This window comes from Anolis sagrei, chromosome 8, assembly GCF_037176765.1.
Source record: "Anolis sagrei isolate rAnoSag1 chromosome 8, rAnoSag1.mat, whole genome shotgun sequence".
NCBI lineage: Eukaryota > Metazoa > Chordata > Lepidosauria > Squamata > Dactyloidae > Anolis > Anolis sagrei.
In genome coordinates, this window is record NC_090028.1 from 9977028 (window position 1) to 10002590 (window position 25563).

General features: G+C 43.6%; 1 protein-coding gene and 1 pseudogene across 3 annotated transcripts in view; one reads left to right on the forward strand and one right to left on the reverse strand.

Annotated features, from left to right (window-relative positions):
• The window catches only part of SLC12A4 (solute carrier family 12 member 4), a 109664-nt gene that overhangs the window by 65634 nt on the left and 18467 nt on the right, over positions 1-25563 (forward strand). For all 3 annotated transcript variants that reach the window (XM_060787879.2, XM_060787880.2, XM_060787883.2), the window contains exons 6-16: positions 7253-7383; positions 8841-9082; positions 9959-10173; positions 13026-13190; positions 13271-13369; positions 13726-13783; positions 17482-17656; positions 18853-18971; positions 19971-20069; positions 20503-20622; positions 24607-24711. In XM_060787879.2, the coding sequence (XP_060643862.2) occupies positions 7253-7383; positions 8841-9082; positions 9959-10173; positions 13026-13190; positions 13271-13369; positions 13726-13783; positions 17482-17656; positions 18853-18971; positions 19971-20069; positions 20503-20622; positions 24607-24711 (1528 nt within the window). The remainder of the gene's footprint in view (positions 1-7252; positions 7384-8840; positions 9083-9958; positions 10174-13025; positions 13191-13270; positions 13370-13725; positions 13784-17481; positions 17657-18852; positions 18972-19970; positions 20070-20502; positions 20623-24606; positions 24712-25563) is intronic.
• LOC132783114 (voltage-gated hydrogen channel 1 pseudogene) lies at positions 1945-2666 on the reverse strand (annotated as a pseudogene).

Genomic DNA, 25563 nt, shown 5'->3' on the forward strand with positions numbered 1-25563 from the left:
TCCCAGGTCCGAAAAAACAAATATTTTTGTCCCATTGGTGGCAATGGGCAGGCTTCCCAATCTCCCCTTCCCCTCAGCTTTAGGCACCGGCAGGCATGGGTGCTTTTTGGACCTGCACATCACACACACATACACACACTTTCCAAGGAGAGTGTGTGTGTGGCTTGCAGGCCCAAAGCACCTGTACCTACCAGGGTCTGCAGCCGAGCACCTAGTGCCATGTAAGAGGTGCTCACCACTTGACTGCAGGCCCTGGCAGGCGCAGGTGCTTTGGGCCTGCAAGCCACACATGCACTCTCTTTTCAAGGAGAATACATGTCTGACTTGCAGGCCTAAAGCACTCACCCATGCAAGGCCTAGTGCCAAGAAAGAGGCGCTCACTGCTTGGCTGCAGGTCCTAGCAGGCATGGGCGCTTTGGGTCTGCAAGCCACACATGCACTCTCTTTCCAAGGAGAGTACATGTGTGGCTTGCAGACCCAAAGTGCCCATGCCTGCCAGGGCTTGCAACCGAGTGCCTAGTGCCAAGAAAGAGGCACTTGCTGCTTGGCTGCAGGCCCTGGCAGGCATGGGCACTTTGGGTCTGCAAGCCACACATGCACTCTCTTTCCAAGGAAAGTATATGTGTGGCTTGCAGGCCCAAAGCGCCCACGCCTGCCAGGTATTGAACTGCAATTATTCAGCACTGTTGATGCACTGTAGTATAGAAAGATACCTGAGTCCCAGAGCCATCTGGATAGCACCTCAGTAATGATTTAGAACAAATTTAGGAGAAGAATTTCTGAAAAACATTTTCCTCTTCCCCCTCTCCTTGGAAAGAGAGTGCATGTATGGCTTCCAGGCCCAAAGTGCCCACACCTGCCAGGGCTTGCAGCCGAGCGCCTAGTGCCAAGTAAGCGGTGCTTGCTGCTTGGGTGCAGGCAAGTGCCTCTTTCTTGGAACTAGGCACTCGGTTGCAAGCCCTGGCAGGCATGGGCACTTTAGGTCTGCAAGCCACACATGCACTCTCTTTCCAAAGAAAGTACATGTTTGGCTTGCAGGCCCAAAACACCTATGCCTGCCAGGGCCTACAGCCAAGCGCCTAGTGCCAAGTAAGAGAGGTTTGTTGCTTGGCTGCAGGTCTTGACAAGCATGGGCGCTTTGGGTCTGCAAGCTACACATGCACTCTCTTTCCAAGGAGAGTACATGTCTGGCTTGCAGGTCCAAAGTGCCCATGCTTTCCAGGGCCTGCAGCCAAGTGGTGAGCGCCTCTTACTTGGCACTCTGCGCTCAGCTGCAGGCCCTGGCAGGCACGGGCACTTTGGGCCTGGAAGCCACACATACAACACTCTCTTTCCAAGGAGAGTACATGTGTGGCTTGCAAGCCCAAAGCACCCATGCCTGCCAGGACCTGTAGCCAAGTGGTGAGCGCCTCTTACTTGGCACTCTGCGCTCAGCTGCAGGCCCTGGCAGGCACGGGCACTTTGGGCCTGCAAGCCACATATGCACTCTCTTTCCAAGGAAAGTACATGTCTGGCTTGCAGTCCTGAAGCATCCGTGCCTGCCAGGGCCTGCAGCCGTGCGCCAAAAACCAGGCGACCAAACGGTTACTGTTCCCACTTTCCTTTTGTTTCACTGATATTTACATACCAGGGGGGGATGTAGCATTTCATGCCATCCAAATGAAACAAAACAGTATGAAAACACAAATTAAATGGCTGAAACGGTTCCTGGGCCCATAACTACAGGCTAATTGACTGTAACACTTCATTTAAAAAAAACTGTATAGGTGTACTATTGAAGATTTAATCACAGCTTTTCCAAAATCTTGACTTTTTCACAAGTCTCAGAGAGTTAAGGGGATAGATAGCACTTACAGACAAGGCATGGGATATACAAAAGGACACTTTCAAAACATCACAGTAAAATATATCTTCCCAGGACCAGGATTTCCTTTTCTTAAAGAGTTTCTCCCTTGCAGGGCAGCTCCTCTGAGCTAGAAGAGAAGCTCATGTTGTCTCAGCAACTTCTTGAGCTTTTCTATTTCCTGCTCCTTCTCTGCGCAGTTTCTTTCCAGCTCTTGGACCTTTGCAAGGAGCTCCAGGTTGGCTTTTTTCAGCCTGGACATGCGCTGATGAGACCGCAGCTTCATGGACAGCATGACAGCACTGATAATCCTGGCCACTCGCCAGATTCGGAAAAGGACCAGCAGCCCAAGCGCTTCGAATTGGTGGTTATGGAACTCTACAACGATATCGAAGGTGAAGGAGATGACGATGACGAAGGCGTCGAAGACTTCAAATTTGTGTCTCAAGAGCTCTAGGTGAAAGGCGAAAATTTTGATGCTGACTTCCACCATAAAGATGATTAAAATGGAAAGGCTCACGTAGTGGAAGACCTTGTGTGTGACATTGTGTCGGTGAGGATCGACGAACTTTAATTCCAAAATCAGTTCCCCGAGGACTATTGAAGCATCTATGAGAACGAGGATGACGACCAGGATCTGGAATTTGTGTGACCGAAACAGTTTTTTCATTGATTCCTTGAGCCCGTATTCCTCTTTGATGACTATGTCAGGCATCTTTTCCTCTGCATCTTCTGGCTCCTCTTTCTCCCATTTCTCATAGTCACGATGCAGCTGGTTGAGGTCGTCCCCTATGACGGTGAAATGCTGAAGGAAGGACAACATGGTGAAAGGCGCTTTTCAGGCGGTGATCCAGAACCAACTGCTTATTCAGACGTGGAACACCTTTGGTTCACTACTTGTTGTGGATGGCCTGGTGGCTTCTGCCTCCTCACCTTCTTTGAAAAGTAGTCCCCATGGAATGGCTCTGGTTTAGGTCTTCTTTTGTGGGGGGGAAATGGAAATTTGTAATTCTCTGGACATATTCCCTCTTGCCAGCCAACCTGAGCCAGGAATTCAACATTCTTTTTCAGTTGCTTCCATAGAATCGCCATTGTTCACTCTCAGGTTGGTTTTCCCAGCCTGTGATACTCTTTCCTCCTAAAAATTTTCATAATCTTCACATAGGAAAGACTGTGCCAACACCAAGCATCAAGTAGCTGCACACAATAACGGAAGGTAACGTCGCTCCATGCAGTCATGCTGGCCACATGACCTTGGAGGTGTCTATGGATAACACCAGCTCTTTGCCTTAGAAATGGAGTTGAGCACCAACCTCAGAGTCGGACACAGCTGGAATGTCAGGGGAAAACCTTTATTTATTTGTTTATTATTTATTTACAGTATTTACATACCGCTTTTCTCACCCCTAGGGGGATTCAAAGCAATTTACACATAGATAATGGCAAGTCTTCCTGCAAGGAAGACTCCAGCAATACATGGAGCGAGAGTTGCCAGATGTTCAAGCTGGGTTTAGAAAAGGCAGAGGAACGAGAGACCAGATTGCCAATATCCGCTGGATAATGGAGAAAGGCAGGGAGTTTCAGAAAAACATCTACTTCTGCTTCATTGACTACTCTAAAGCCTTTGACTGTGTGGATCATAATAAATTGTGGCAAGTTCTTGGTGGGATGGGCATCCCAAGCCCCCTTCCCTCTCTCCTGAGGAATCTGTACAAGGACCAAGGAGCAACAGTCAGAACTGACCACGGAACAACAGACTGGTTCAAGATTGGGAAAGGCGTACGGCAAGGCTGCATACTCTCACCCAACCTTTTTAATGTGTATGCAGAACACATCATGCGAGGATGTGCGGGGCTTGAGGAATGCAAAGCTGGGGTGAAAATAGCTGGAAGAAACATTAACAACCTCAGATATGCAGATGACACCACTCTGATGGCCGAAAGCGAGGAGGAGCTGAGGAGCCTTCTAATCAAGGTGAAAGAAGAAAGCGCAAAAGCTGGGTTGCAGCTAAACATCAAAAAAACCAAGATTATGGCAACAAGAATGATTGACAACTGGAAAATAGAGGGAGAAACCGTGGAGGCCGTGACAGACTTTGTATTTCTAGGTGCAAAGATTACTGCAGATGCAGACTGTGGCCAGGACATCAGAAGACGCTTCCTTCTTGGGAGGAGAGCAATGTCCAGTCTCGATAAAATAGTCAAGAGTAGAGACATCAGACTGGCAACAAAGATCCGCCTAGTCAAAGCCATGGTATTCCCTGTAGTCACCTACGGATGTGAGAGCTGGACCTTAGGGAAGGCTGAGCGAAGGAAAAGAGACATTTTTGAGCTGTGGTGTTGGAGGAAAGTTCTGAGAGTGGCTTGGACTGCGAGAAGATCCAACCAGTCCATCCTCCAGGAAATAAAGCCCGGCTGCTCACTGGAGGGAAGGAGACTAGAGACAACGCTGAAGTCCTTTGGCCACATCATGAGGAGACAGCAAAGCCTAGAGAAGACAATCATGCTGGGGAAGGTGGAAGGTAAAAGGAAGAGGGGCCGACCAAGGGCAAGATGGATGGATGGCATCCTTGAAGTGACTGGACTGACCTTGAAGGAGCTGGGGGTGGTGACGGCCGACAGGGAGCTCTGGCGTGGGCTGGTCCATGAGGTCACGAAGAGTCGGAGACGACTGAACGAATGAACAACAACACAATGGCAAAAAATGGATGCCTTACAACTACAATAGTAAAGCTACACTTTAAACATAAATCATATTAAAACAGTACATTACCAAATATCAAAACAGTTATTAAAACGATAAAATAATCTCATCAGTTGAGTCGTTGTTCCTAGAACCATGATTTTAATTTTTTTCTAAAGGTCAGGAACCTTAAGTCTTTACCTTTACCTTAAGTCTATATAAAAATATAGAATGAACCATACTATTTAAATTAGTTTGTGGTATGTAACTACTCTTCATGATTTGCTAAAAAGGTTTCAACCCCTGTGCCGTCACACCCAGACACTATAAAATTAAAACTAAGGTGTGCGTCTCTCTTTATCTGGGTGAACCGCTGGTGTCTTTCTTAGAAGCTCAAGATTTTCGGCAACGGAGGCCAGTCCAGGTTTTGAACATCAAACAGAATATTTATTTCTCAAAGTCTTTGGCAGACTTGGCACAGCTGGTTGAAGTTACAAACAAAAACGGGAATTTGTGACACCATATAGATGTTCTTTCCTTTCCTTTTCCTCCAACTGCTAAGTTAACTTTTCCCAATGGTAGAAAATTCTGGGACACTCTACCCTAACCCTGAGCCGCTCTGGTAGACCCACTCTACATCCTGGTGCAGTTTGTGGGATGACGGGCCATGGATGATGGGACTTGCAGTACCTTCACTCACCTCCTGAGACAACTGCAACCCACACCAATGACTGATCAAGACCAAATTTGGCACACAGAGCCCCCATGGTCTACTCTACATCCTGGTGTGGTTTCTGGGACGACAGAATATTGACGATGGGACTTGCAGTACCTTCACTCATTTCCAGAGACAACTGAACCCACCCGACATTGGATCTAGAGTAAAATTGGAGCACAGACTAACAATGCGTTTCTCAAAAAACCCGGGCACCACCGGGTCACCAAGCTAGTAATAAATAATAATAATAATAATAATAATAATAATAATAATAATAAACATTTGTTTATATACGTCTCTATCTTCCCGAAGGGACTCAGGGTGGTTTCCAGCATGGTAGGCATTGCACTTACCAACATAAGAACATACAAAAAACATTATAATACAAAAATATTATAAACATATAAACATAGTACTATATAACAGTAACATGTATTTAAATTAAAACCAATCCGATACTCATTACATCAGCATCCAGTGGGTATGATTCCAAAGTGGGCCTCAACAACTATGAGAGGGCTAATTTGGCACGACGGAGTAGACTAGGGCAGAGGAGTCAATAAAGTGCAAACGTGGCCTTCCTGATGATCAGGATGCATATGTATACATGTGTAATATATTTATATGTCTATTGTTTCTATTGATTTTATGGTTTAAAAAAAATATGGTTTGTATATTGAGGCAGTTTGTATATTGAGGCAGTTTGTATATTGAGGCAGTAAATTTTTGCCTAGATGTATGTTATATGTTGCTCTGGGAAAAAGCAGAATATAAATAAACATAAATATAGTAATAACTATATAAATAAAGATGTAATGTTCGTTTGTGGGATTAACATAACTCAAAAACCACTGGACGAATTGACACCAAATTTGGACACCACACACCTAGCAACCCAATGTATGTCCTTCACTCAAAAAAATTGGATTTTGTCATTTGGGAGTTGTAGTTGCTGGGATTTATAGTTCACTACAATCAAAGAGTATTCTGAACTTCCCATGGAGGTAAGATCAGCCCCCTCGCTGATGGTGTTTCGAAAAAGATTGAAGACCTGGATGTTCGAACAGGCATTCGGTTAATTCGGTACAATGAACTGATGAAAAAAGATTGGTAACATGGACGATGAAATTGGATTATGATTTTAGTTAAGAGATGCATGGATTATTATTGACGGGCCAATATTGTGTATTGTGTATTGTGTATGCTGTTTTTTATGGTTTTAATCTGAATATTGTTGTTTGTTGTACTGTTGTAAACCGCGTTGAGTCGCCAATTTAGGCTGAGAAATACAAGCACAGTAATAAATAAATAAATAAACTCCACCAACGATGGAATTGAACCAAACTTGGCACACAGTTCTCCCATGACCAAATACTGGAAGGGTTCACCTACATCCAGAGATCACTGTGGACTCAAACAATGATGGGTCTGGATCAAACTCTACATGAATACCCAATATGCCCAAATGTGAACACTGGTGGAGTTTGGAGGAAATAGAATCTTGACATTTGGCAGTTGTAGTTGCTGGGATTTTTAGTTCACCTACAATCACAGAGCATTCTGAACCCCACCAACAATAGAATTGGGCGAAACCTCCCACACAGAACCCCCATGACCACCAGAGTGGGCCACAGCAACGTGTGCCAGGGGACGGCTAATCTATATAAATAAAAATGTAATGTTCATTTGTGGGATTAACATAACTCAAAAAACCACTGGACGAATTGACACCAAATTTGGACACAATACACCTATCAGGCCAACAAGTGACCATCACTCATAAAAAGACTGAAAAACATAGCAGAAAGGACTTAAAAACCAGAAAATAAAAATATACATTACAGCACATGTGCATAACCACATATATACACATATACACAAATATATACACAAACAAAACACATTTTCACAGACTGGGCCACAGCAACACATGGCAGGGGATGGATAGTAGTAGTAGTAGTAGTAGTAGTAGTAGTAGTAATAATAATAATTTCTTTTTTGCTTTATAGCTGGTGGTTCCTACTTCATGATCTCAAGATCGTTGGGCCCTGAATTTGGTGGAGCCGTGGGGCTGTGTTTTTACCTTGGGACCACATTTGCAGGCGCCATGTACATCCTTGGTGCCATTGAAATCCTCCTAGTAAGTGCTAACTAGTTTTTAAAGATATATTCATCCCCATAGATCAGGAGCTTGCCTCAGTGCTATGGAATCGAGGGAGCTGTAGTTTAACAAGGCACTAGCACTCTTCGGTAGAGTAGGCTAAAGACCTTATAAAATCATGATTCTCTAGTATTGGGCCTAGCAGTTAAAGTGGTGCCACACTGCATTTATTTTACAGTGTAGATGCATCCCAAAGCAGAATGGAGTAGCACTGCTATTTCCCTGGATTAGGACACTAGACTTGTGTGTGGATCTGTTTTCCGTCGGTACCTTTGGTACCTTTGATACCACGTAACGTTAAGGGCTCTCCCGGCATGAAAACCCGCTCGCAGCGAAAAAGAAGCCGCTCTCTGCTCCTCCTCTGCTTTTTGGCATCGGAGTTTAAGCCCAGGGAGGATAGTTCTAGGTCAGTGTTTCTCAACCTTCCTAATGCCGCGACCCCTTAAGACAGTTCCTCATGTTGTGGTGACCCCCAACCATAACATTATTTTCGTTGCTACTTCACAACTGTAATTTTTCTACTGTTATGAATTGTGATGTAAATATCTGATATACAGGGTGCATTTTCATTCACTGGACCAAATTTGGCACAAGTACCCAATACGCCCAATTTTCAATACTGATGGGGTTGAGAGGGAATTGATTTCGTCATTTGGGAGTTGTAGTTGCTGGGATTTACAGTTCACCTATGATAGAAGAGCATTCTGAACTCCACCAACAATGGAATTGAACCAAACTTGGCACACAGAACTCCCATGGCCCTCAGAAAATACTGCAAGGGTTTGGTGGGCATAGACCTTGAGTTTGGGAGATGTAGTTCACCTATACCCAGAGAGCACTATGGACTCAAACAATGATGGACCAAACTTAGCACAAATACTCAAAATGCCCAAATGTGAACACTGGTGGAGTTTGGGGAAAATAGACCTTGGCATTTAGGAGTTGTAGTTGCTGGGATTTATAGTTCACCCACAATTAAATAGCATTCTGAACTCCAACGATGGAATTGAATCAAACTTGGCACACAGAACTCCCATGACCAACAGAAAATACTGGAAGGGTTTGGTGGGCATTGACCTTGAGTTTTGGAGTTGTAGTTCACCTACACCCAGAGAGCACTATGGACTCAAACAATGATGGTCTGGACCGAGCATAGCACGAATACTCAATATGCCCAAATATGGTGGAGTTTGGGGAAAATAGATTTTGACATTTAGGAATTGTAGTTCCTGGGATTCATAGTTCACCTACAATCAAAGAGCATTCTGAACCCCACCAACAATAGAATTGGGCCAGACTTCCCACACAGAACCCCCATGACCAACAGAAATACTGTGTTTTCTGATGGTCTCTGGTGACCCCTCTGACACCCACCAGGGGTCCCGACCCCCAGGTTGAGAAATGCTGTCCTAAGGCAAAGTCCTTCTCTTTTTCAGACGTACATCGCTCCCCAGGCTGCCATTTTCCACCCGACTGGGGCCCACGATACTTCCAGTGCCACGCTCAACAACATGCGCGTCTACGGCACCTTGTTCCTCACCTTCATGGCCGTGGTGGTCTTCGTCGGTGTGAAATACGTGAACAAATTTGCCTCTCTGTTCTTAGCCTGTGTCATTATCTCCATCTTGTCCATCTATGCTGGGGCCATCAAGTCTGTCTTTGACCCTCCCGCCTTTCCGTAAGTTGTGGTCCACAAAAGCTCCTCGGTTGTCTTTTAAGCTGGGGTTATTTTCCCTGTGGGATAGAATCATAGAATTATAGAATCAAAGAGTTGGAAGGGACCTCATGGGCCATCCAGTCCAACCCCCTGCCAAGAAGCAGGAACATCGCATTCAAATAACTCCCAACAGATGGCCATCCAGCCTCTGTTTAAAAGCTTCCAAAGAAGGAGCCTCCACCACACTCTGGGGCAGAGAGTTCCACTGCTGAACGGCTCTCACAGTCAGGAAGTTCTTCCTCATGTTCAGATGGAATCTCCTCTCTTGTAGTTTGAAGCCATTGTTCCATTGCGTCCTAATCTCCAGGGAAGCAGAAAACAAGCTTGCTCCCTCCTCCCTGTGGCTTCCTCTCACATATTTATACATGGCTATCATATCTCCTCTCAGCCTTCTCTTCTTCAGGCTAAACATGCCCGGCTCCTTAAGCCGCTCCTCATAGGGCTTGTTCTCCAGACCCTTGATCATTTTAGTCGCCCTCCTCTGGACACATTCCAGCTTGTCAATATCTCTCTTGAATTGTGGTGCCCAGTATTGGACACAATATTCCAGGTGTGGTCCTGACTGTGAGAGCCGTTCAGCAGTGGAACTCTCTGTCCCGAAGTGTGATGGAGTTCCTTCTTCGGAAACTTTTAAACAGAGGCTGGATGGCCATCTGTCGGGAGTGCTTTGAATGCAATTTTCCTGCTTCTTGGCAGGGGGTTGGACTGGATGGAGGTCTCTTCCAATTCTATGATTCTATGATTTTTGCTTTTGGAGGAGCAAAAAGATAGAAGTGCTTGTGAGTTTCTGTACAAAATGCAACCTATTTTCACAAACCGTCCTCTTTTCCTCCCCAGGGTTTGTATGTTGGGTAATCGGACTCTTTCAAGGGACCAGTTTGATATCTGTGCCAAAACAACGGTTGTGGACAACCTCACTGTGCCCACCAACCTGACCGAGCTCTTCTGCCCAGGCTTCAACATCACTTCTGGATTATGTGACGACTACTTCCGGTTCAATAATGTGACTGAAATTATTGGAATTCCTGGAGCTGCAAGCAGGATTCTGAAAGGTATGACCAGCAAGGCATGGCTTTGGGTTGTTGTAGGTTTTTTTCGGGCTATATGACCATGTTCTAGAGGCATTCTCTCCTGATGTTTCGCCTGCATCTATGGCAAGCATCCTCAGAGGTAGTGAGGATGGCTTGGCTTTGTTTCAAGGTGGGTTTCAACCTTGCTAAAACACATAATCATTTAAAAACACTCCATATAATACACATATTAAAAAATATAAATATGTTTAAACAAGGCTGTCCCCTTTCAGCTTTCTTTTCTCCAAGTCACGTTTGGTTCAATACCATCATTGGTGGAGTTCAGAATGCTCTTTGATTGTAGGTGAACTATAAATTCCAGTAACTACAACTCCCAAATATGAATGTCTATTTTCCCCAAACTCCATCTGTGTTCATATTTGGGCATATGGAATATTTGTGCCAAGTTTGCTCCAGATCCACCATTGTTTGAGTCTGGATGTAGGTGAGCTACAGCTCCCAAACCCTTCCGGTGTTTTCTGTTGGTCATGGGAGTCCTGTATGCTATGTTTGGTTCAATTCCATCATTGGTGGAGTTCAGAATGCTCTTTGATTGTAGGTGAACTATAAATCCCAGCAACAACAACTCCCAAATGACAACATTGATGTTTTTTGAGTGATGGTCACTCCTTGGGTTAGTCGGTATCCTGTGGCCAAATTTGGCGGCAATTCGTCCAGTGGTTTTTGAGTTATGTTAATCCCACAAATGAACATTACATTTTTATTTATATAGACTAGCCATCCCCTGCCACACGTTGCTGTGACCCGCATGGGGGTTCTGTGTGGGAGGTTTGGTCCAATTCTATCGTTGGTGGGATTCAGAATGCTCTGTGATTGTAGGTAAACTATAAATCCCAGCAACTACAACTCTGGAATGTCAAGATTCTATTTTCCCCAAACTCTACTAGTGTTCACATTTGGGCATATTTGAGTATCCATGTAGAGTTTGGTCCAGATCCATCATTGTTTGAGTCCACAGTGATCTCTGGATGTAGGTGAACTACAACTCCAAAACCAAAGGACACTGCCCACCAAACCCTTCCAATATTTTCGGTTAGTCATGGGAGAACTGTGTGCCAAGTTTGGTTCAATTCCATCGGTGGTGGAGCCCAGAAGGCTCTTTGATTGTAGGTGAACAATAAATCCCAACAACTACAACTCCCAAATTACAAAATCAATGTTTTTTGAGTGATGGTCACTCCTTGGGATAGTCGGTATCTTTTGGCCAAATTTGGTGGCAATTCCTCTAGTGGTTTTTGAGTTATGTTAATTCCACAAACGAACATTACATGTTTTTTATATAGATTGATGGAAAATCCATGAAACAGGGAGTCCGCGTAAAGTGAACCATGAAGTTAGACCACATCTGGAATATTGTGTCCAATTCTGGGCACCACAATTGAAGAGAGATAGTGACAAGCTGGAATGTGTCCAGAGGAGGGCGACTAAAATGATCAAGGGTCTGGAGAACAAGCCCTATGAGGAGCGGCTTAGGGAACTGGGCATGTTTAGCCTGAAGAAGAGAAGGCTGAGAGGAGATATGATAGCCATGTATAAATATGTGAGAGGAAGCCACAGGGAGGAGGGAGCAAGCTTGTTTTCTGCTTCCTTGGAGACTAGGACGCGGATGTAGTTTGATGGCTTCAAACTACAAGAGAGGAGATTCCATCTGAACATTAGGAAGAACTTCCTGACTGTGAGAGCCGTTCAGCAGTGGAACTCTCTGCCCCGGAGTGTGGTGGAGGCTCCTTCTTTGGAAGCTTTTAAGCAGAGGCTGGATGGCCATCTGTCAGGGGTGATTTGAATGCAATATTCCTGCTTCTTGGCAGGGGGTTGGACTGGATGGCCCATGAGGTCTCTTCCAACTCTTTGATTCTATGATTCTATGATTCTAAGTAGCGAGGGAACACTGTAGTCCTATTCTAGAGGAGGTCTCACCAAAGCAGAATAGCATGGGCTTGAATTCCCTCAGGCTCAACAGTAAACTCCTATTGATTGTGCCGTCGCGCCTGGGGTCTATAGATCTTAGTGAAAGAAACATGGATGTGACATCTCTCCCCAGGGGGTTGCTTCTTGCCCTCCTTTAGAAAACCGGAACTCCCAAGGACTCCCACAACAGATAACTCAAAATGGTGTTTATTATTCACGATGAGTTATCTTTCTTAGGCATAAACTTGATGTTTCAACAGGGATAAAGAAAATATACGTTACAGTCTCTGAAGTCTTGGGTCCAAGGAGTTTGCAGCTGAGAAGCTTTCCAAGTTCCCTCTTTTCTCATGCCTGAGCATCCACAACCCCAGTCTAAATGGCCTATATTTGAAGGCACAAAGTCTTCCTCTGGTGCCAAAGGACTGGTTTGAAGGCACTTGAGATTCCTCAACGTCGTCCAGGGAGATCTGGGCATGAAGTGTGTGTCTCAAGGGTGAAAACCTGAGAATTGGTGATGAGAGATAGCCTAAACAAGGGCTTTAGAGCCAAATCTTTTTCATGTCCATCTATAAGGCAGTCTGATGGTAGAATGAAAAGAAAGCCCTGCCCTTTTCACCAGGAAGGGGAGGAGCCAAAAATTAAGCAGAGAAGGCAATTCAACAGGTGCAAACAAGATTGATAGAAAGCAGTAGATAGCCAAACAATTCACATACAAGTGGGACCTGACATGCCGTCACATTGATGCAGCCTAGAATCACATTGGCCGCATCACACTCTTGGCTCACGTTCAGATTGTGTTCTCCTAAGACTTTTAGATCCCGTTCACATGGACTGTTTTCAAACCAGGTTTTGCTTTGTCTGCATTTCATTTTTGTTGCCTCATCTTGTCTGCATCCCGTTCCCAGATAACATCTGGAGCAGTTACATGGAGAAGGGAGAGATCCTGGAGAAAGCGGGCCAACCATCAGTGGACGTGGCCGGGCGCAAGGACAACCTCCACTTGTATGTTTATGCGGACATTGCAACGTCCTTCACGGTGCTGGTGGGCATCTTCTTCCCTTCTGTGACAGGTGAGGAGATACAGGGGATGAATCTTCTCTGTCTGGTGGAGTTTAGAATTGCTTTCAATGTTTACGTCCTTTTTTTCAAGGGATTATGGCGGGCTCCAACCGATCTGGAGACCTCAAGGATGCCCAGAAGTCCATTCCTGTTGGAACTATCCTCGCCATTGCTACTACATCTCTAGTTTGTATCCTTTGTGTGTATTTGCGATATGGAGCCCCCAGAAGTGCAATGGGTTAAACCCTTGTGCCTGTAGGACCATGGACTAATAGGTTGGTGGTTCGAAAAAGCCTAAACTTCCAATCTGGTGTCAATTCGTAATGTTCAAAACCCAGGAATGATATGTTTTTCACACTGTCCCATAAAAATATTCAGAATGGTTTCCAGCCCATCAAAAATATCTATTGTCTGCTCGCTTACCAACATAGTTAATGTACCCATTTCTGCCGTTTGGGATAACTTTAATATCTTCGTGTCTACGGAAGGAAATCTCCATATTCTGTAATGTATAGCTTTCAAACTGGCTTCCTTAATCACTTCCAGATTTCAGTTGTGTGCTGCTGTTTGGCGCTTGCATTGAAAGTGTTGTTCTTAGAGACAAGTAAGTCGACATCCTCTTAGAAAATGTGTAAGAAAATGAAATGACCGGGATCCTGCATGTATGAGGGTTGAATAAAAAGTAATGCCTCCACCTTTGTAGCTCCTCAACAGATGGCAGTACTGGTATGTGGCAAGTACTGGCTTGTTCAGTAGACACTCCTCTACAGATCCATTTTGCCAGGAAGCCTTATCATCGAACAGTTGTGTTGTTAAAGTGCGAAGTATGGAACCCTTTGCAGGCGGTCGGTCAAAGCTACTTAAGCAACGTGCAGTCATTGAATTCTTGACAGCAGAATGTATCATCTCAACATCTTTAAACTTACTCACCCAGTGACGCACAGTACTCACATCAACACAAATCACCATAAACAGCTTGCATTTTCTGAGGAATCTCCTTTGGGGTTACACCTTCTGCTGTCAAGAATTCAATAACTGCATATTGCTTAAGTCACATTGGCCAACTGTCTGCACAGGGTTCCATACTTCACACTTTAACAATACAACCGTTAAATGCTAAGGCTTCCCGCCAAAATAGAACTGTAGAGGAGAGTCTACTGAACAAGCCAGTACCTGCCACATACCAGTACCGCCACCTTTTGAGGAGTTACGAAGGTGGAGGCCAGAGGCGGCCCTAGGTAATTTTCAACAGTAAGCAAACAGTATTTTGGTCCCCCCCCCCCACCACCACCACCAACCAATCACTGATATATATTTTCTGTTCGTCGTGGGAGTTCTGTGTGCCATATTTGGTTCAACTCCATCATTGGTGGAGTTCAGAATGCTCTTTGATTGTAGGTGAACTATACATCCCAGTAACTACAGCTCGCATATGTCAAGGTCTATTTTCCCCCAAGCGCACCTCAAGAGCGCCTCTGGGCAAAATCAACTCTACTACAAATGCTTACTTCGCGTAATGGGTTGAGCCACCCCTGGTGGAGGCATTACTTTTCATTCTACCCTCATATCTTTGCTATCACCAGGCTTGCTCCCTCCTTCCTATGACATGTATAAATAAGTGAGGGGAAGTCATAGGGAGGAGGGAGCAAGCTTGTTTTTTGCTGCTCTGGAGACTAGGACGCAATGGAACAATGGCTTCAAACTACAGGAAAAGAGATTCCACCTGAACATGAGGAAGAACTTCCTAACTGTGTGAGCTGTTCAGCAGTGGAACTCTCTGCACTGGAGTGTGGTGGAGGCTCCTTCTTTGGAGGCTTTGAAACAGAGGCTGGATGGCCATCTGTCAGGGGTGATTTGAATGCAATTTTCCTGCTTCTTGGCAGAATGGGGTTGGACTGGATGGCCCACGAGGTCTCTTCCAACTCTAGGATTCTATGATAAGCCCATATGGCTATCATGTCTATCCAAACATACTTGCTGCTTATTGCGGATACATCAAGCAAAACAGCAATTTGCTACACAGGCGTGGCTCATGCTTGGTTCTACTGGTTGTTTATCCCAAGCAAATAGGTCTGAACTAGTAATTTCGTTTTATTACAGCCTTTTTAGTTCTAGTCTGCCTCTAGGACACTAAGAGTAGCATCCAAGGTTACTATTATCCCTGTGTTGATTTATTGCAGAACTTTTTGTTCTGGCCATGAAAGCCTTCAACAGTACATTACATACATTGGTTAGCATTAATATTATTATTAAATTTGAAAGAATGATTTAATTGCAGCGCCTTTCCAATCCTGGTTAGAATCCCTTTTTTTAGAATAGTCTGAGCAAATAATAATGGTTTATAGATTCACCTTAAACTTGCCAAAAATGTCTGATATCATTGGTGCATCTACACTATAGAATTAATGCCGTTTGATACTGCATTAACTACCATGGCTCAATGTTATGGAATCCTGAGTGAGATTCTGGGACCACAGCTAACACAGTGGGTTAAATTACTTGCTACTGAAAATCTTGTCAATCTTGAAAATCAGGTTGGCAGTTCGAGCCGCGGGTTGGGGTGAGCTCCCGCCATCAACCCGAGCTTCTGCTTACCTAGCAGTTTGAAAACAGCGATGTGAGCAGATAAATAGGTACCGCTTCGGCAGGGAGGTAAAAGGCACCCCTGAAAACATGCTGGCAAATTCAATCAGGAAGGCATCCATAGACAACAGTTTCCTCAGCATGAAAAATGGGACAACAGCACCTCCCCACAGCCTGTAGATGCCGGAAATGAAAAGTGGGAAGCCTTTGCCTCTGTATGTGTACTGTCTGTCTTTGTTGTTAATGTCAGTAAAATTCGGCCTCAGTGTAACTGTAATGACGCACGCAAAGAAAACAGAGTGCACAGCCTTCCATCAGTTTCAAAGCCTTGAAGCGGCACATTTATTTAATTACTTTCTAACAGCTACTGTGCTGGCACAGCTGTGCCAGAAGCTAAATTTTCTTTTTCTATGCATGGTTAGTTTGCACATGTTTCTGTTAGCCAGGCATTTTGCAGTTAAGCAGCTTTCCCCAGGCTGCTGCAGTCATAGGCTAGCAGCCTGCCTATCATGGTTGGGGCTTTTGGAACCGCCCTTTTCCCCAGGTTCAGGAGGAAAAAGGGGACCGTTTGTTCAATCTTACAGTTTGAAGCCCAACTACAGGACCTGTAGAAAAGCTTCATTTCTTACAAGCTTGGCTGGGGAAGACAATTCTCATAGCTTTCTTAAGAAATACAGCACAGCCCTTGTTGGGGTTAAAGAAACAGATCCACAGCATTTGTGGAAAAAATCCAAAGGACTCCAGCTGGAAAATCTTCAGAGTTTTAGCCGGTAAGGTCTACTCGGGTACCCATAAAGCAAATTGGGACCAGGAGTAGGGCCCCACGCCAGCTAAGCCTAAAAGACGGATTGCCCAGGGAGTGGTCAAAAGGATTTCTCTCATAGAAGAAAGAAACAGTTCATGAAGCTAGTTGCCTGTCCATTGTGGACAAGTTAAGAAATATTTGATTGATTTGTTGAAAATCTAAGCAGTATTTGACTGATTTCTTGCACCAATAAAGAACTTTGTTAAACTTTCCAAGCTTCTAAAGACTTTGTATAGGAAAATTCATAGGGCCTCTCAGCCGAGGAACCCCCGCATCCCGCTGGGCACATAAAGATCATGTCTTGTTAATAGACAATTGCTACAGGCCCAGCGTGTGACAGCACAGCTACAGAAAATAACTAACAGAACTATTTACAGGAGAAATCGTACGAGCATGGCTGAAAGAGCACGCCCAGCAGTCTGTTATCTCAATTTTTCATCATTGGAATGTGTGATGTACCCCACAACTGTTTACAGTTCCCCCTCTGGCAATAAATCACATATATATTTTTAACCCTTGCATAGTATGCCATCCTGCACTGGACATAGACAGAGTTGAAAACTATAAGCTGTTTTGTACACTAGTAAAACCATTAGAAATAAAGTTGATGATGATGATTATTATTATTCTAACAGTTAATTTCTTAAGAATACATAAATGGCATTGAATATTTGCCACTTATGTATTCTGTAATCTGCTCTGATTCCCCATGGGGAGATAGAGCAGAATATAAATAAAGTTTGTTGTTGTTGTTGTTGTTGTTGTTGTTGTTGTTGTCAGGGAAGACTATGGCCCTGTAAAACTTCAATACTCAGGATTCCATAGCATTGAGCCATAGCAGTTAAACTGGTGTCAGACTGTGTGGAATAAAAATGGCAACTCTTTCAGACTCGCTGCTTCTGTCCTTCCAACAGATATGGCGATGCGGTGAACAAGAACTTGGTGGTGGGGACGCTGGCCTGGCCCTCACCTTGGGTCATTGTGATTGGCTCGTTTTTCTCAACCTGCGGGGCAGGTTTGCAGAGCCTCACGGGTGCCCCTCGGCTCCTTCAAGCCATCGCCAAGGACAACATCATCCCCTTCTTATGGGTAAGTACATGCAGAGCCCACTTCGAGGGTAAAAAAAGACCCACGAGTTCTACTTTACATTGGTGTCAGAAAAGTATACAATTAGCAAAATGGTATAAAAATGTATCGGGGCTATGTTGGAAGTGTAAAAAAAAAGGAACCTTCTTCCATTGCTGGTGGACTTGTGACGAAATCAAAAGATTTTGGAATGAGATTCACGATATAACAAACAAAATTCTGAATGTAAAGAAAGAAATGAAGGCGGAATACTTCCTCTTGGGTATTTTTTGACTTCGAATTAGAGAAGAATAAGGACAAACTTCTCTTCCATATGACAGCAGCAAGGATAGTGGCCAAAAAATGGAAGAACAAAGAGACACCAACGATTGAAGAATGGACATGTAAATTATTAGATATAATGAACATGGACTGTCTAACAGAACACCTGAAAAATATACAAACAATGGCGAAAAGCAAAATTGACTGGTCCCCAGTCAAAAACTACTTCAACATCAACTAAATATAGAAAGAGGAGAAGCTTGTGAAGGAAACTCTACCAATACTATTACTAACATGTGTTACGGGTTAAAATCAATATACTATTCAACTAATTCTCCATCCTCCCCATCCTCCCCGCACATCCCCCTTTTACTCCCCCCACACCCCTCCCCTTCCCTTTTTCCCTTCCCTTTTTCCCTACCCCTACCCTACCTACCATACCCTCCCTGCACTACTTTTTACTCATAGGCATGTTGATGGTTGACACTCTCTCGATGTACCCCCTAGAAACCTTTAATAATTTTTTTAAAAAGAAAAGTATACAATTCATTGTCATTTATAATGGGACGAGGCCAGAAAAGAGGGCCAACGTTATGTAGGGCAGAGCGGTCCAAACCATTTGCTGTGACACATTGGTGTGTCGTCTGCAACATGTAGGTGTGCCACCTCTGTTTTTTTGTGAAATAAGCAATATATATTTAAAACAATCAGTACATGGTTTTGATGAGATACTCATTTGATCTTTGAAGGGCACTATGGAAGGCACTAAATCGTTGCTATCGGGAGCAGAGAAATCTTCCTGGCCGGTCACGCCACCGGTCACACCACCACCTTCAATCCCCTGTCCTTATTTTTAAATGCTCTCCTAAACTGTTTTCAGTAGTTAATCGTGAAATGGTTTAAATGAACGGATTTTGTTCCTTCACCCACATTTGCAGGTCTTTGGCCACGGGAAGGCAAACGGAGAGCCAACATGGGCCCTTTTGCTGACAGCACTGATTGCCGAATTTGGCATCCTGATCGCTTCCCTGGACATGGTGGCTCCCATCCTATCAATGTGAGTTTGGGGTTCTTCTCATAGTAGAGAGGTTCCTGCATCAGGGAACAAAGCATGCAAGACCTGATTGATTGTAGGTGAACTATAAATCCCAGTAACTACAACTCCCAATTATCAATGTCTCTTTCCCCCAAACTCCATCTGTGTTCATATTTGGGCATATGGAATATTCGTACCAATTTTGGTCCAGATCCATCTTTGTTTGAGTCCACAGTGCTCTCTGTAGGTGAACTACAACTCCCAAACTCAAGGTCAATGCCCACCAAATCCTTCTAGTGTTTTCTGTTGGTCATGGAAGTCTTGTGTGCCAAGTTTGGTTCAATTCCATCATTGGTGGTGTTCAGAATGCTCTTTGATTGTAAGTAAACTACAAATCCCAGCAACTACAACTCCCAAATGACAAAATCAATTTTTTTGAGTGATGGTCACTCCTTGGGTTAGTGGGTGTCTTGTGGCCAAATTTGGCAGCAATTCGTCCAGTGGTTTTTGAGTTTTGTTAATCCCACAAACAAACATTACATTTTTATTTATATAGATTGATTTTACTATGATCATATATTATATGTTAATGCTTAAAGTTTTAAATGTTTTGTGTTGTTGGGCACTGAATCTTGCCTCTGTAAATGGCCTTGAGTCGCCCTCAGGCTGAGAAAGGCGGTATACAAATATAGTAAATGAATAAATAAATATATTTATGACCTTCCCGCTGAAGGTCTCACATTTGCATGTTTTCAAACTGCTAGGTCGGCAGGAGCTAGGGCTTACAGTGAGAGTTCACCCCTACCCACAGCTTTGAACTAACCTTCAGGTCAGCAGTTCAGCAGCACAAGGTTTTAACTCATTGCGCCAGCCACATCCCCTCAAACAGGAGTCCATAATACTTCACACTCTGCTCGCTAATGAGCTGATGCTCAGCTTTTGTATCCTGTTTGTTTTTGGATGCTCTGCTGTATTTTAGTTTTCACTAACACTTCTTGCAACCTTTTATTCCCAAACCAGGTTCTTCTTGATGTGTTATCTGTTTGTCAACTTGGCCTGTGCAGTGCAAACACTCCTCAGAACTCCAAACTGGCGGCCCAGGTTTAAGTACTACCACTGGTAAGTTTTGTTTCACACGTTTGCCTTCAAAGAGGAGCAGGCTGACTAGCCCCAGGCTTTCAGGAGCGACTGCATGACCTAGAAAAGCAGCGAGTTCATGGCATGCACCGTCATGCATGTCTAACCATGCAAAACCATGAGGATTGTGCTTGTACATATTTTCTTTAGAATCTACTAAAGTGGCTGAAGGGGAAAAGGAAGGGGCCTGAAGCTGTTAGGAATTGTGGGAGTTGAAGTCCGGAATACTTGGATGGTCCAAGTTTGCACATGCTTGAGATAGACTGTCAGAGACACAAACAACAACAAATGAAAAATTCTATGACTGCCTCCAACAGCTGTTGGTGATGAAGTATAAACACGTGACAGAGCATTCCTGTGCATGTGAAACCTGCCCCTTTCTGCGTGTTGACCTTTGCGTTTTCTTCTTCCGCAGGGCCTTGTCCTTTTTAGGCATGAGTATCTGCCTGGCACTGATGTTCATCTCTTCCTGGTATTACGCATTGGTGGCGATGCTTATTGCAGGAATGATTTACAAATACATTGAATACCAGGGGTAAGTTGCTAGTGACGAGAGTAACTGGGTGTTTTGATTGGAAGCACTTGTGAATGCACCCTGAAACAAAAATACAAACAAAACAATCAAATCTTTTTTTGGGAGGGAGCTTTTATTTTATCATCCCACCACTTGTCACCATTTGAAACGAAAGCACAGAGAGATTTCTTATCGAGAGATTGAGGAAGAGAGAGCTTGGGTTGTTGTAGGTTTTTTCGAGCTATATGGCCATGTTCTAAAGGCATTTTCTCCTGATGTTTCGCCTGCATCTATGGCAAGCATCCTCAGAGGTAGTGAGAGCTTGTTTGAAGATGAAATAGTAACTCAGTTTAATTGTATCATTCTTTTGGGATAAGCGTAGTGGTTACATAGGATCAAAGGCTTGCTGCTTACAGAACGACATTTCAATATGAGTTTCTCTCAATCCACTCTTTTCTTCCAAAAGGACTGTTTCGCCTGCATCTATGGCAAGCATCCTCAGAGTTGGTGAGAGCTTGTTTGAAGATGAAATAGTAACTCAGTTTATTTGTATCATTCTTCTGGTATAAGCGTAGTGGTTACATAGGATCAAAGGCTTGCTGCTTACAGAATAACATTTCAATATGAGTTTCTCTCAATCCACTCTTTACTTCCAAAAGGACTTTTTCGCCTGCATCTATGGCAAGCATCCTCAGAGGTAGTGAGAGCTTGCTTGAAGATGAAATAGTAACTCAGTTTATTTGTATTATTCTTCTGGTATAAGCGTAGTGGTTACATAGGATCAAATGCTTGCTGCTTACAGAACGACATTTCAATATGAGTTTCTCTCAATCCACTCTTTTCTTCCAAAAGGACTTTTTCGCCTGCATCTATGGCAAGCATCCTCAGAGGTAGTGAGAGCTTGCTTGAAGATGAAATAGTAACTCAGTTTATTTGTATTATTCTTCTGGTATAAGCGTAGTGGTTACATAGGATCAAATGCTTGCTGCTTACAGAACGACATTTCAATATGAGTTTCTCTCAATCCACTCTTTTCTTCCAAAAGGACTCTTTCGCCTGCATCTATGGCAAGCATCCTCAGAGTTGGTGAGAGCTTGTTTGAAGATGAAATAGTAACTCAGTTTATTTGTATCATTCTTCTGGTATAAGCGTAGTGGTTACATAGGATCAAAGGCTTGCTGCTTACAGAATAACATTTCAATATGAGTTTCTCTCAATCCACTCTTTACTTCCAAAAGGACTTTTTCGCCTGCATCTATGGCAAGCATCCTCAGAGGTAGTGAGAGCTTGCTTGAAGATGAAATAGTAACTCAGTTTATTTGTATTATTCTTCTGGTATAAGCGTAGTGGTTACATAGGATCAAATGCTTGCTGCTTACAGAACGACATTTCAATATGAGTTTCTCTCAATCCACTCTTTCCTTCCAAAAGGACCGTTTCACCTGCATCTATGGCAAGCATCCTCAGAGTTGGTGAGAGCTTGTTTGAAGATGAAATAGTAACTCAGTTTATTTGTATCATTCTTCTGGTATAAGCGTAGTGGTTACATAGGATCAAATGCTTGCCGCTTACAGAATAACGTTTCAATATGTGTTTCTTTCAATCCACTCCTTTCTTCCAAAGAGACTGTTTCGCCTGCATCTATGGCAAGCATCTTCAGAGTTGGTGAGAGCTTGTTTTGAAGATGAAATAGTAACTCAGTTTATTTGTATCATTCTTCTGGTATAAGCGTAGTGGTTACATAGGATCAAAGGCTTGCTGCTTACAGAATAACATTTCAATATGAGTTTCTCTCAATCCACTCTTTACTTCCAAAAGGACTTTTTCGCCTGCATCTATGGCAAGCATCCTCAGAGGTAGTGAGAGCTTGCTTGAAGATGAAATAGTAACTCAGTTTATTTGTATTATTCTTCTGGTATAAGCGTAGTGGTTACATAGGATCAAATGCTTGCTGCTTACAGAACGACATTTCAATATGAGTTTCTCTCAATCCACTCTTTCCTTCCAAAAGGACCGTTTCACCTGCATCTATGGCAAGCATCCTCAGAGTTGGTGAGAGCTTGTTTGAAGATGAAATAGTAACTCAGTTTATTTGTATCATTCTTCTGGTATAAGCGTAGTGGTTACATAGGATCAAATGCTTGCCGCTTACAGAATAACGTTTCAATATGTGTTTCTTTCAATCCACTCCTTTCTTCCAAAGAGACTGTTTCGCCTGCATCTATGGCAAGCATCTTCAGAGTTGGTGAGAGCTTGTTTTGAAGATGAAATAGTAACTCAGTTTATTTGTATCATTCTTCTGGTATAAGCGTAGTGGTTACATAGGATCAAAGGCTTGCTGCTTACAGAACGACATTTCAATATGAGTTTCTCTCAATCCACTCTTTACTTCCAAAAGGACTTTTTCGCCTGCATCTATGGCAAGCATCCTCAGAGGTAGTGAGAGCTTGCTTGAAGATGAAATAGTAACTCAGTTTATTTGTATTATTCTTCTGGTATAAGCGTAGTGGTTACATAGGATCAAAGGCTTGCTGCTTACAGAACGACATTTCAATATGAGTTTCTCTCAATCCACTCTTTACTTCCAAAAGGACTTTTTCGCCTGCATCTATGGCAAGCATCCTCAGAGGTAGTGAGAGCTTGCTTGAAGATGAAATAGTAACTCAGTTTATTTGTATTATTCTTCTGGTATAAGCGTAGTGGTTACATAGGATCAAATGCTTGCTGCTTACAGAACGACATTTCAATATGAGTTTCTCTCAATCCACTCTTTCCTTCCAAAAGGACCGTTTCACCTGCATCTATGGCAAGCATCCTCAGAGTTGGTGAGAGCTTGTTTGAAGATGAAATAGTAACTCAGTTTATTTGTATCATTCTTCTGGTATAAGCGTAGTGGTTACATAGGATCAAATGCTTGCCGCTTACAGAATAACGTTTCAATATGTGTTTCTTTCAATCCACTCCTTTCTTCCAAAGAGACTGTTTCGCCTGCATCTATGGCAAGCATCTTCAGAGTTGGTGAGAGCTTGTTTTGAAGATGAAATAGTAACTCAGTTTATTTGTATCATTCTTCTGGTATAAGCGTAGTGGTTACATAGGATCAAAGGCTTGCTGCTTACAGAACAACCAAGTTCTCAAGTAACTCAGTTTATTTGTATCATTCTTCTAGTCTAAGCGTAGTGGTTACATAGGATCAAATGCTTGCTGCTTACAGAACAACGTTTCAATATGAGTTTCTCTCAATCCACTCTTTTCTTCCAAAAGGACAGTTTTGCGAATACATAAGAACAGGTCTCCAACTATCTTTAACTTGTTCCTTTAACTAATTTTCCAGCTGCTTCTCAGCTACTTCCTTCCAGAACCTAACTCACTGACCAACACTCATAGACTGCTTCCAGATGATAGAATGTGCAGTTGGGCTTCTCCAACTGAGATCCTTGCCTCTGCCCCTCTTTCAAATCTTTGCACCCGCTTATTTGCATACGATAAATCAGGTCGCTCGCATGCAAATGGCTTCCCCACTGGTGCTATTGTTCTCTGAGCACCACAAAATGGCTGCTCACACACCAGGCCTTTAAGGTAGGTCACTTCCTAACTTTCTAAAATGAGTCAGGTTCATTACATACTCATACAACAACAACAACAACAAACAACTTTATATTCCACCCTATCTCCCCAAGGGGACATAGGGCAGATTATTGTACACATATACAGCAAACATTCAGTGCCGCTATACAATTAACAAAGACAGACAGTACATAAACAGAGGTAAAGGCTTCCCATCTTTTACCCTCTCTGGCATCTGGAGGCTGTGCTCGACTCTGGCCACAGGGGGTGCTGTCGCTCCATCTTCCATGCCGAGGAGCTTTGTTGTCTTTAGATGTCTCAGCTTATATTCGGGTCAACTTATACTCAAATCTATATGGTAATTGGTGTGTTGTTTCTCTGGGAAAGGGGGAGATAGAGACCTCTCAACTAATTGAGTCTTGCCATTCTATTTTGCAGGGCAGAGAAGGAATGGGGTGATGGGATCCGGGGCCTGTCGCTAAGCGCTGCCCGATACGCCTTGCTGAGGCTGGAGGAAGGGCCTCCTCATACAAAGAACTGGAGGTAAGTTATGTTTTTAGTTTCTAATATGGAGCTATTTTCCCAATGGAAATGCTTCCCATGGTGATTCTCATGTACGAGGGTTGAATGAAAAGTAATGCCTCCACCTTCGTAACCCCTCAACAGATAGTACTGGTATGCGGCAGGTACTGGCTTGTTCAGTAGACTCTCCTCTACAGTTCCATTTTGGCGGGAAGCCATAGCATTGAATGGTTGTATTGTTAAAGTGTGAAGTATGGAACCCTGTGCAGACGGTCAGTCAATGCGACTTAGGCAACATGCAGTCATTGAATTCATTGAATTCTTGACAGCAGAAGGTGTCACCCTAAAGGAGATCCATCTGAGAATGCAAGCTGTTTTTGGTGATTGTGTTGATGTGAGTATTGTGCGCCGTTGGGCAAATAAGTTTAAAGATGTTGAGGTGGGAACATCTGACTTGCATGACAAACAAGAAGTTGGATGTCCTGTGACAGCAACCACTGAGTTTCACAAGCAAAAGGTTGACAAATTGATTCAGGATGATCGTCGTATCACTCAGAGAGAAATTTCAAGCATAATTGGCATTTCACAAGAACATGTGGGTGACATTATTGCTTTGCTAGTCTATCAGAAGATCTGTGCACGATGGGTACACAGCAGAACTTCAGAGACTGGATCTCACCACCATATGGCACCCTCCATACAGTCCAGATTTAGCACCATCCGACTTCCCTCTGTTCCTGATAATGAAAGAAGATCTGGTAGGGACATCATGGTGCTTCTGATGAAGATGTTGAGAAAACTCTGAGATGCTGGTTGCAGAAACAGTGTCGACTTCTTCCGTGACGGCTTCAGAAAACTTGTTCATCATTGGCA